The 13,012-nt window shown below is 44.5% G+C and overlaps 1 protein-coding gene across 2 annotated transcripts in view; it reads right to left on the bottom strand.

The window, feature by feature from the left end:
• IPO11 (importin 11) overlaps positions 1 to 13,012 on the bottom strand; it is a 482,369-nt gene that overhangs the window by 448,482 nt on the left and 20,875 nt on the right. For both annotated transcript variants that reach the window (XM_044276158.1, XM_044276159.1), the window contains exon 3: positions 10,658 to 10,758. In XM_044276158.1, coding sequence (XP_044132093.1) covers positions 10,658 to 10,758 — 101 coding nt within the window. The remainder of the gene's footprint in view (positions 1 to 10,657; positions 10,759 to 13,012) is intronic.

The raw sequence follows: 13,012 nt of genomic DNA on the forward strand, positions 1-13,012 counted from the left end.
TTGTCCGGAATTCCTCCAGTGTTGGAGGCCTCTCCTGTATCCAATGAAAATGCGGAACGCACATTGACGCTTTCCGTGTTTTGCGGATCCGTGTCTCCGCAAAACACATTGCGGACGTGTGAATGGAGCCTTAATGGGGGATTTCCCTCCAGCATGAATCCTCTTTTTATATTATAAGTGAGAAAAGGTGTATCAGATATGGGATGCAAATAAAGCCAATTAATGAATGTGTTGGGAGTGGAATTGAAGGGTTAAGAGCACTAGTTATCCCAAAAAAGAAAAGCAATATAAAACATAATCCAGTAAATGAAGTCAGGGCAAAAAACCTATAAAAGTATTGATGAAACACTTAAGATATTGATGGTCTCTCCTGGCAGCACACTGGTACTGCAATAAAGATCAAGCGCTAATGTAAAATCATCTCTTCAATCACTTTAACGACATCTTCCGTCTGTGGATTCACATACATCACAGGGTATGTTTTTTCTGCTTTTTAATTGCTAATGAATTAATGAATCTTACTGACAAGCCGGCTATAAACTACAGACATTTACAAAATGTCCTTAAGGGGCATCTGTCAGCAGATTTGTACCTATGAAACTGGCTGACCTGTTACAGAGCCAGGTGTGAGGGCGTGGAAGTTGCGTAGAGAGCTGAGCCTCTAGGTGTAACGGTGACGCCCCCGTTGCTCCTAGAGACTCGTTCGCATATATTAAAACTTCACTTTTCTCAGGAATGCAGGGCACATATGAACATGGGACCAACACAGATGTCTTCAGCTGCCAAGCGCACATGTAACAGGTCAGCCAGTGTCATAGGTACAAAACTGCTGACAGATGCCCTTTAAAGGGGTATTCCAAGATATTGCTATTAATCAATAACTGGTCAGCGGGAGTCCAGCACCCCACACCTCTGCCGATTAGCTGTTCCAGTGAAAGTCCAGTGCCGGAAGTAAGCGCTGGAAATACACAAATCCGTCCATTGTGTAGTGGACGAAGCTGGTCAATGCATCGCTGTTTCTGCTGAGTGAGTGGCAGCAGTGCTGCTGTAACCAGCTCCGTCTGCTAAACAATGGACAGAGCTACAGTATGTATTAGTGGGGTCAGAGCTACTCGGAAACAGCTGATCAGCAGATATTGATAGCCTATCCTGAGGAATAGTGCATGCTGGGTTTTCTGACGTCAAATTAATTTATTATACACGCCATGTTGTATATGATAACCTCATTGCTTTAAATATCTTTTGCATACTGGCCCCCTGATGAACCTCTTGGAAACGCGTTGAAGCAGTTGCCTTAGTAAGGGGTAGGTTCCTGAGCAGTCTGCATCCACCATCAAGGTGTTACTCCACATTGAGGGGTATTAAAGGGGTTGTCTGATCACAGACAATGGGGGCATATCGCTAGGATAAGCCTCCATTGTCTTATAAGTGTGGGTCCCACCGCTGAGACCCACACCTATATCAAGAACGGAGGCCCGAAAGTGGTGGAGAAAACACTGCGCATGCGCAGCCGCTATCCGAGAATTTGATATTCATGGCATATCCTCTTTCCGCAAACCCTGCCGATAAGCTGTTCAGAGGCCTCCTGCTAGGCCATTTCCTGCTGCCAATGCCTCACTTTGTCTGTAGGGCACCCTAATCTTCCCCAGCCAATGGCTGTTTACCCTGGGGTACTTCAGGCAACTTCTCTTATGGGAGGGTGCCTGAGCAATAGGTTCTAGTTTCACAGTCTCCTGCTGGGTGTGCCATGTGTTTGCTTGCCTGTTCCATGTACCGACTTCTGCCTGATTTCTGGATTTGACTGTTTGCCTGACCTGACCTCTCCGTCCTGAACCTGAGCAGCCCACCCTGACATTAGACTATTTTATCGAATTAGACGTACTCTGCCCATCCTGACCTCAGCCTGTCCCCGACTATGGTTTTGCCTGATCCCTTTTCTTTCATTCCCCCTTATTAAAAGACATCTGTAAGTAAATAAATTCCTTTTAACCTGCACAAAGCAAAGATTCTTTTTTCTCTTACTCATTGTTCTCTGGCATGGATCACCGAGTCGGATTTTGCCACTGTACAAAGGACGGGAGCATCCAGGGATTTGGAGCAACATAAATCACTGGAGTGAATTACCTCAGCCTGTAATGCAACTAGTTTCCATATCAGACGGAAAGCATGTAAAAAATGAGCTCAGACCTGGATATACATACTGCAAACCTACAGTGACATCTACTGGTGCCAAAGGCTCTGTCCATATATATTACTGGTAAAGTTTTACTATTTCATTTTAGTTGCGTAAACTTCGCTACAAAGCAATAACATGTGCTGGACAATGTAATATTTGAAGTGGTGATACCACAAAAATATGACTATGCAATTAATAGAGTTTTTCACATGAAGCATTATTACAATACACATATTGTCTGCTTTTCATGCAGATCAGATTTTTCTCTCTGGTAGCGCCCCCTGCTGTTTATCCTTCTGGTCCACCTTCTTCTGTATTCAGAGGAGGACTGACATGCTCCGTAAAGGCTGTATTACACAGCCCGATATGCCAGACGATTGTCGGGAGGGAAGCGATCCCTCCCAGCATTTGCCTACTCACTAGTGGAGGAGACCGCTGCAGTGATGACCTCTGCAGCACGGGGAGAAGCGATCACTAGGCCATCACTCGTCCCCATGTTGTATAGTGGTTTGCCGGCAAAAGATCGTTTTTAGACAGCACAATTTGCCGCCGGCAAACGACAATTTTTTAACATGTCAAAAGTTCTGGATTGCCCGATGGTCAATCAGCGGCAGTACTACACTGCAAGATGATCGCTAACGAGCGTCCATACGAACATTCGTTAGCGATCATCTGCCGAAAAATTGGCAGGCGTAATACAGGCATCCCTGCTCTTTCTCCTCTAGTGCTGGTATAGTGATCTCATAGGGAAGCAGGTCAAATGGTCTACACACCTTTCATTCATTTATCCCTACTTATAAATTCATGGAAATATATAACTATAGCTCTCTCTAGACAGTGGAGAAGGAAACTGTGGGGGCATTACATACCATATGTATCTCTGGGGCTATGTGTGAGGAATTGTTTTACATGCAAGAGAGGAAGGGGTTAACAACGGCTAATTGCAATGCATCCTGGCAGATACGGGTGCTTGATGAGCAGAAAGGCAAGAATGTCCTCCAGGACATATGCATTGTATTACATATGTATTGTATTAAATTATTGAATATTATGAAGGATGTCAATGGGTCTATTATGTTATATATTTCTCACTAGGAATGCATACACTCTGTAGAAAGGAACAAGGGGTCATCATTGATGGGCGGTATGTGTCACTGAGGTGAGGGAAGAGACTTTTTTTACCCTGAAATGTCCTTATTGCAGTCTGACACTTCAGCTGGTTAGTATACCTGTAAAGCTGATCCGAGACGGCTCTTACTGGAAGTAGCCAACGTGCTGGGTGGGTGGCTGCTCCCCACGTTCCAGGCCGGGTCTTGGGAGGCTTATAAAAGCAGTCAGCACTGTCAGGTGGGGTGGAATATCCTCCATCTCACAGTGAAGTTGTGGAGTCTCTGTGTTTTGAGATCTGAAGTTGTGTGCTGTGCTAAAGGGCTGAGAGCCGCATGATGGAAAACAGGCCCCTAAATCCTGATGATGATGAAAAACTGCTCACAAGGTGAATGTTTTTTTCTGTGGACTTTCCATAGTGTGAACAAACACCAAGACTGCAAACTCTCATTTTGTTTTGCCTTCTGTGTGAATAAACACTGAACTGTTTAAGTTGAAGACTTTGTGGTTGCCTCTATACTGCGTCCGCTAACCTGCCTACAAGAGCAAATCCCCACAACCACTAAAGCATGAATTTAAAGTGTAGACTGTGTTAATGAGTCCTCGTTCAGGGAAGATGGTGTTATTTTAACTAACAATCAATCATCCGTTGGAGTAACCGAGGAGAAACACATACAGACGTGGACAAAATTGTTGGTACCCTTTGGTCAATGAAAGAAAAAGTCACAATGGTCACAGAAATAACTTTAATCTGACAAAAGTAATAATAAATTAAAATTCTATAAATGTTAACCAATGAAAGTCAGACATTGTTTTTCAACCATGCTTCAACAGAATTATGTAAAAAAATAAACTCATGAAACAGGCATGGACAAAAATGATGGTACCCCTAACTTAATATTTTGTTGCGCAACCTTTTGAGGCAATCACTGCAATCAAACGCTTCCTGTAACTGTCAATGAGACATCTGCACCTCTCAGCAGGTATTTTGGCCCACTCCTCATGAGCAAACTGCTCCAGTTGTGTCCGGTTTGAAGGGTGCCTTTTCCAGACTGCATGTTTCAGCTCCTTCCAAAGATGCTCAATAGGATTGAGGTCAGGGCTCATAGAAGGCCACTTTAGAATAGTCCAATTTTTTCCTCTTAGCCATTCTTGGGTGTTTTTAGCGGTGTGTTTTGGGTCATTGTCCTGTTGCAAGACCCATGACCTGCGACTGAGACCAAGCTTTCTGACACTGGCTAGTACATTTCTCTCTAGAATTCCTTGATAGTCTTGAGATTTCATTGTACCCTGCACAGATTCAAGACACCCTGTGCCAGACGCAGCAAAGCAGCCCCAGAACATAACAGAGCCTCCTCCATGTTTCACAGTAGGGACAGTGTTCTTTTCTTGATATGCTTCATTTTTTCGTCTGTGAACATACAGCTGATGTGCCTTGGCAAAAACTTCGATTTTTGTCTCATCTGTCCACAGGACATTCTCCCAGAAGCTTTGTGGCTTGTCAACATGTAGTTTGGCATATTCCAGTCTTGCTTTTTTATGATTCGTTTTCAACAATGGTGTCCTCCTTGGTCGTCTCCCATGTAGTCCACTTTGGCTCAAACAACGACGGATGGTGCGATCTGACACTGATGTTCCTTGAGCATGAAGTTCACCTTGAATCTCTTTAGAAGTCTTTCTAGGCTCTTTTGTTACCATTCGGATTATCCGTCTCTTAGATTTGTCATCAATTTTCCTCCTGCGGCCACGTCCAGGGAGGTTGGCTACAGTCCCATGGATCTTAAACTTATGAATAATATGTGCAACTGTACTCACAGGAACATCTAGTTGCTTGGAGATGGTCTTATAGCCTTTACCTTTAACATGCTTGTCTATAATTTTCTTTCTGATCTCTTGAGACAGCTCTTTCCTTTGCTTCCTCTGGTCCATGTCGAGTGTGGTACACACCATATCACCAAACAACACAGTGATTACCTGGAGCCATATATATAGGCCCAATGGCTGATTACAAGGTTGTAGACACCTGTGATGCTAATTAGTGGACACACCTTGAATTAACATGTCCCTTTGGTCACATTATGTTCTGTGTTTTCTAGGGGTACCATCATTTTTGTCCATGCCTGTTTCATGAGTTTATTTTTTTACATAATTCTGTTGAAGCATGGTTGAAAAACAATGTCTGACTTTCATTGGTTAACATTTATAGAATTTTAATTTATTATTACTTTTGTCAGATTAAAGTTATTTCTGTGACCATTGTGACTTTTTCTTTCATTGACCAAAGGGTACCAACAATTTTGTCCACGTCTGTATCTGTGAGAGTACAAGGTCCATTATATTCTTATTGGTACATAAATTTAGTAGCTTGAGAAACGTCTCAAAAGGTGCCTAAACATCTGTGTTTTAGTTCCTTTATGTGTCAAAAATAATCCCTTAGCTCTGATTTAAGATTCCATACATTATTTGTATAGAATGTAAGAGAAATCAGACATGGACAGCTAACCCTGAATAGTAGATGCTAGTAGCTTATGCAATAGTGCCACCTGGGTATGAATAGGTAACATTGCACCAACAGCTGAAATGCATTCTGGGTCATACAGTGACATCACAGTCATTACCATATGTACACACCTAACCGACAATGATTGGAAAACTCCAAGTTAGGAAGGTGTGTCAACAACAACAACAGGGAGCAACACAGAGAAACAAGGAAAGAAAGGAGAGACCCAGGAGAAAAATCCCAACGATCAGAACAGACTTACTTTCACACAAGCGTGACAGACTGGCTCCGGATGCGTTCAGTGAAACTCGCACCATTTTGCAAGCAAATTCTGTCAGTTTTGTCTGCGACTGCGTTTAGTTGTTCAGTTTTTTCAGAGCGAATGCAATGCGTGATAAAAAAACTGCTTCCGGATGCAATGCGTTTTTCACTGAAGCCCCATTCACTTCTATGGGGCCAGGGCTGCGTGAAAAACGCAGAATATAGAACATGCTGCATTTTTCACGCAACACAGAACTGAAGCGTGAAAAAAAAAACGCTCATGTACACAGACCCATTGAAATGAATGGGTCAGGATTCAGTGAGGGTGCTATGCGTTCACGTCACGCATTGCACCCGGGCGGAAAACTCGCTCATGTGAAAGGGGCCTTAGAGCTGATTTCCCTAAGACTCTGCATATCATTTGCACTCTCGGGTAACGTATAATTTTATTACCGCATTTTTCGCCCTATAATACGCACAGGCCCATAAGACGCACCTAGGTTTTTGGGGAGGAAAATAAGAAAAAAAATATTTTTAACCAAAAGGTGTGCTTTTGGTGGGTTTGGAACTAATGGTGGTCTGTGGATGGCACTATTACTGGGGATCTGTGAAGGACACTGTTATAGGGGGATCTGTGAAGGACACTGTTATGGGGGGGATCTGTGGATGACGGACACTGTTATGGGGGGATCTGTGGATGACGGACACTGTTATGGGGGGATCTGTGGATGACGGACACTGTTATGGGGGGATCTGTGGATGACGGACACTGTTATGGGGGGATCTGTGGATGACGGACACTGTTATGGGGGGGATCTGTGGATGACGGACACTGTTACGGGGGGGGATCTGTGGATGGCACTATTACAGGGGGGATCTGTGGCTGGCACTGTTACAGGGGGGATCTGTGGCTGGCACTGTTACAGGGGGGATCTGTGGCTGGCACTGTTACAGGGGGGATCTGTGGCTGCCTTAGCAGGGGGATCTGTGGCTGGCACTGTTACAGGGGGGATCTGTGGCTGGCACTGTTACAGGGGGGGATCTGTGGCTGGCACTGTTACAGGGGGGGATCTGTGGCTGGCACTGTTACAGGGGGGATCTGTGGCTGGCAATGTTACAGGGGGGATCTGTGGCTGGCACTGTTACAGGGGGGGATCTGTGGCTGGCACTGTTACAGGGGGGATCTGTGGCTGGCACTGTAACAGAGGGGATCTGTGGCTGGCACTGTAACAGGGGGGATCTGTGGCTGGCACTGTTACAGGGGGGGATCTGTGGCTGGCACTGTTACAGGGGGGATCTGTGGATGGCACTGTTACAGGGGGGATCTGTGGATGGCACTGTTATATATGTGCCATCCACAGACCCCCCCAGCCCATAACAGTGCCATCCACAGACCCCCCAGCCCATAACAGTGCCATCCACAGACCCCCCAGCCCATAACAGTGCCATCCACAGACCCCCACCCCCTTAACTGTGCCATCCACGGATTTAATTTTATTAAATTAAAATTTATTACATATGCCCCCTCACTCCTAAATTCCTAATAGTACCTTATATCCTATTCCTAATAGGTTCTGTACAACGCCGGTTCTGTACAACGCCGGGCGGCTGGCGCGTCACTCACTGACGTCACTTGCCTGCGCCGCCTGCTTCATTCATAAAGTAGGCGGTGCAGGCACGTGACATCAGGAAGTTACGCTGCCGCCCGCCCGGCCAGCCTGCCGGCATCGTACAGAACCTATTAGGAATAGGATGTAAGGTACTATTAGGAATTTAGGAGTGAAGGGGCATATGTAATACATTTTAATTGAATAAGACATTTTATATTACTATACCGGAGCGGCGGAGCTATAGTACACTGACTGCACCGCCCCGCCGCTATTCCCGGCCCCCAGCTCCTCCTACCAGTCCCTCCCCCGGCCCCCACTCGCTCGTACATCGCATCATCCAGCGATGTTAAACTGTCAGCATTCGCCCCATAAGACGCAGGGGCATTACCCCCCCCCCCCCCCATTTTTGGGGGGGGAAAAGTGCGTCTTATGGGGCGAAAAATACAGTATATGTAGTATTGATTTAATTAATTAGCTTGATATTTAGGAAAATCCCCGCTTTATTGCGGATGTGTAATGTTAGATGTACTACATCAATATTATCACTATTCAATAAAGATGCATATTACTGAAAAAAAGATCCAATATTGATATCAAGAGAGAATCTTTGATTGGAATGTTTCATAGTCTGTATCAGGCTTGATAATTTAAAACTTATGTAACAATACTACCCGATATCCAAGATTAGTCATAGTTTGAGCAGAGCAAGGGTTCGTATCTGTCCTTATCATTATCGAGTTTTATATCTCACAAATGTGGTCGAGGCGGCTTGTATTACATTTTTGTTTGAGAAGTGTTATGGAACCCTGGTATTCTGTTAGAGCCATCTAGTGGTGAATTTTGGGTACTGCATATCACTGTGTGATATTGCATATTATTGAGTTTTTCTACTGATTTTTTGATTGTATTCTGAATTATTGTATAATAAATCATTTATATTTTGGCATAGACGCTTGTACCATGTTTTACTGATTGCACAACATAATTAAATTAACAACGATCTCTTTTTGAGGTGTTTTAAACTAGTACATGGATTGCAGGATAAAACTTACCAGGAAAGATTAAAGGACCTTAACATGTATAGCTTGGAAGAAAGACGAGACAGAGGGGATATGATAGAAACCTTTAAATACATAAAGGGAATCAACAAGGTAAAAGAGGAGAGAATATTTAAAAGAAGAAAAACTGCTACAAGAGACATAGTTTTAAATTAGAGGGGCAAAGGTTTAAAAGTAATATCAGGAAGTATTACTTTACTGAGAGAGTAGTGGATGCATGGAATAGCCTTCCTGCAGAAGTGGTAGCTGCAAATACAGTGGAGGAGTTTAGGCATTCATGGGATAGGCATAAGGCGATCCTTCATATAAGATAGGGCCAGGGGCTATCCATAGTATTCAGTATATTTGGCAGACCAGATGGTCCAAATGTTTCTATGTTTATATGTCCACCTCTAGGATGAACTCCCTTTGAAATTTTTCCTTTGATCCTATCTTTTATATTAAGCATTTGCTTTATCTCACCGACAAGACCAAGGAACAGACAAGGTCATGTGAATGAGACTTAATAGACAGCCTGTCAGTCTATAAGCGACAGATTATAATGTAATGGTATACAAAAATGAATGGGACACACCCCCATTTTTATCCAGGCAGAGGCCTCTAATATGAGCATCGGAGCATTTTATGCTCCGATGCTCTCCTTTGCCCTGCAATGAATCGCACAGGACAAAGGTTCTTTTGAGGAGATCCGGTGATGTACCGGGCTCTCCATAGGAGCTGTTTGTCGGAGGCTTCCACCTAGCAGTGAGCCCGATGACGTCACTGGCACTAATGGGTGGGCTTTAGCACTGCCCTAGCGTGTAAAACAGCTAGGGCAGTGCTAAAGCCCGCCCATCAGAGATGGTGACGTCACCGGGAACACTGCCGGGTGGAAGCCTCTGCCTAAGGCTTCATGCACACCACCGTTGTGTGTTTTGTGGTCCAGCAAACCGCGGATCCCAAAAACACGGATGGTGTGAATGTGCGTTCCGCAATTTGCGGAACGGCAAGGACAGCCATTAATATAATTAGCTATTCTTGTCCGCCAAACGCGGACAAGAATAGGACAGGTTATTTTTTTTGCGGACCACAGAAAATAGCAACGGATGCGGACAGCCCACGGAGAGCTGTCCTCATCTTTTGCAGCCCTATTGAAGTGAATGGGTCCGCATCCAAGCCGCCAAAACTGCGGCTCGGATGCGGACCTAAACAATGGCTGTGTGCATGAGGCCTAATAGTGTTAAAAACAAAAATGCCCTTGCCATGCGCAATCCAGTGCAGGGCAAGGGAAAGCATTGAATGCTCATATTAGGAGGGCTGGCTGGGTGAGAACAGGGGTATGACCAGGTTCAGCTGTGAACCCGGACAAACCCTTTAATAGTTCTAAATAAATGTATTCACTTTTTGTTTAAAGTGTTATAACAACAAACACACACATAGCTGATACTGCCATGTTCATCAGAACCTGCATAATAAAGATAACGTTATTTAAACGGCTGTACTCGAAGAATCCATTTTAGGCCAAAAATGCCAAAAAAATTAATAAAAAAGGCTGCACCAAAAAAGGTATAGTATGTGGGGCAGAACCCCAAATATGTTCTGTCTTCAAATGCTCATCAGCTCTTTTTTTACTATTATCGCTTGCCATGACACCAGAATATTTCCATGTATGCTCATATATAGTCCTGCAGATGTTTCTATATTTATAAAATGTCATTCATAAAAGATACAAGAATGTGTCCTCCTCCTACAAAACTGTCAGTGATTACATCAGAGCTCACACTAAGCATGAGGATTGAGACTGGACCAGCTTTGGTCTTTGCCATGACACATACTAAAATACAAAGACAACACCCCACCAAGATGGAAGCTCCAACGTGAGACAAATCAGACGCTTAGGGACCAAGAAAGAGAGAACGGGTGTGGACGGCGGGGCCATCACAGGGACTGGGAGAAGGTCACTTACTTTGGGGCCACCCTCCTCCAGTAGCGATCAATCCCATTCTTAAAGTAGAGCACGGCCAACCACCGGACATTGACATCCAGGGAATGATTTGTGAAGATATTCTGCAGATAAAAAAACAGGGAGTAAGTTATGGTATAAAAGTTACTTTTGAAATCAATGTAATAAAGAATAAGAAAATACACAATGACCGCATCGAAATCTTACAGACAACCCACAATGTGATCCTAAAACTATAGCAAGCAATTAGGGAATTGTCATGTAAGCAATACCCCGACATGCCCTGGTAGTCTCTCTTCATTATGTGAGCGTTAGGGTATGTATGTCACTGCCTGAAGGGCGGTTAAAAATAAAACAAAAATTCTTTATTAGTAAATTATATTTAAAAACGGCGAATCTGTAGTTCTCTTAAATCAGAGACAGGCAATTGTGGGATTAGGTGTGTAGCGGGATAGAGCAAATAATCTCCCACTACCAAACTCACAGACCCCACACACAGAGGAGGGTCTGTATAATCACTTCTTGACCCTGACCTGAAGGTGTTAGGCTTATTTCTGTGCAGTGTGGGGTACCGAAGTTGCTGCCCACAAATATAATAACGGATGCCAACAAGTATGAGGTGTGTATTCAGCCACCACTTGTCGCACTATCCGCAGGATGCAAACAGGATCAGCCCGTCTCAGAATGAAGATGGAATAATTACTTGGTTGATCAAGTGCATCCAAAATTGTCACCCCACATCAGTCAGTGCCCCTCTACCCGGCCAACTGAGACAGCAAACCTCACTTCAGTCAGGTTCCTGTATAGGCATACAGTGGGGCGCAATATTGATCTGGACTACTACCAGATTGGCTACCTAAGCTTGGCTCTCTCAGCCCGCTCAACGCGATTCTGTGTCCATTGGGCCGGACACTTCTGCAGGAGCTGGGCAAGGGTCTGAGAGGCAGTAATCTAGCAAAAAATCGGCTCCGTTCTCCTGGTATAGGCTCCGGTATCTTCATATGTTCGCCTCAACTGGGTGGAGCCTGCCGGCGTCTCCTTCTCCCAGGCTGTAGCGCTGGCCAATCGCATCGCAGAGCTCACAGCCTGGGAGAAAGAAAAACCTCTTAGGCTATGAGCTGAGCGCTGCGATTGGCCAGCGCTACAGCCTGGGAGAAGGAGACATCGGCAGGCTCCACCCAGTTCATCTGAACATATGAAGATACCGGAGCCTATACCGGGAGAACGGAGCGGCGCCCAGGGATAACAGTAAGTGCAGGGAGATCCCTGGGCGCCGCACTTCATGTCTGTATGCTTAGTTTAGATTTTTTATTCTGGTGAAAGGTCCTCTTTAGTCCCATTACTTTTGGTCCCTTAACAAGTGGGAGGCACATATGCAAACTGTTGTAATTCCTACACCGTTCACCTGATTTGGATGTAAATACCCTCAAATTAAAGCTGACAGTCTGCAGGTAAAGCACATCTTGTTTGTTTCATTTCAAATCCATTGAGGTGGTGTATAGAGCCAAAAATATTAGAATTGTGTCGCTGTCCCAATATTTATGGACCTGACTGTATATTTAATCAGTAGGTAAACATTGAATAATAAACACCTGTGAGTCTCGAGAGTTAGGGTATGGCCACGCGGAGCGTCTGTGATCCGGTCAGGTAGTGGCCGTGCTGCGGCCAAGAACTGCATGGCCAATTAGCCGCAGCTGCCTTTCATTTAACTAATGACCACACTTATAGTCCTTCTTTATTGAAGGTGCCACGTGGTGAAAAACAATGAAGACGGACTATACAGTGCATTCTTCATTAGTTAAATGAACGGATGCCGCGGGCTAATTGGCTGCACGGTTCTTGACCGCAGCAAGGCCATTACCCAACCAGATCACGGCTGCTCCTTGTGACCGAACACTTAGACTATGTGAAGATTAGAAATGCACCAGAAGGATTTCCCCAGGTATAACAGATTGTCCACAGGCCACAAGGTTTAAAAAAAAATAATAATAATAATATGAAAACACTACTTTTTGGGGGCGGCCCTCTATCTAAGAAAGCGCAGTCTGTTGTGCTGAAAGGAAATTCAATTTTTTTTTGCAATTAAACAAAACATCTAGGAAGTGAAATTTATCCAGTCCTGCCATCCGGAATTCTTACTTCAAAAAGTCTGAGTCTGCTGCTCCATTCAATAGGGAAGCACGGGCCCTCATTCTAGTTACCGGCAAGGGCCCCAGCAGTCAGACCCCCGCCAATCAGACACTGATCCCTTATCCAGCAGATGGAGGATAAGATGTCCTACTGGGAGAACCCTTTATAAAGGACCTGTCAACACTCCTGACATGTCTGGTATTCGTATTCCCCAGAAAATAACAGTTC

Source organism: Bufo gargarizans, chromosome 1 (genome assembly GCF_014858855.1).
Source record: "Bufo gargarizans isolate SCDJY-AF-19 chromosome 1, ASM1485885v1, whole genome shotgun sequence".
Taxonomy (NCBI): Eukaryota; Metazoa; Chordata; class Amphibia; order Anura; family Bufonidae; genus Bufo; species Bufo gargarizans.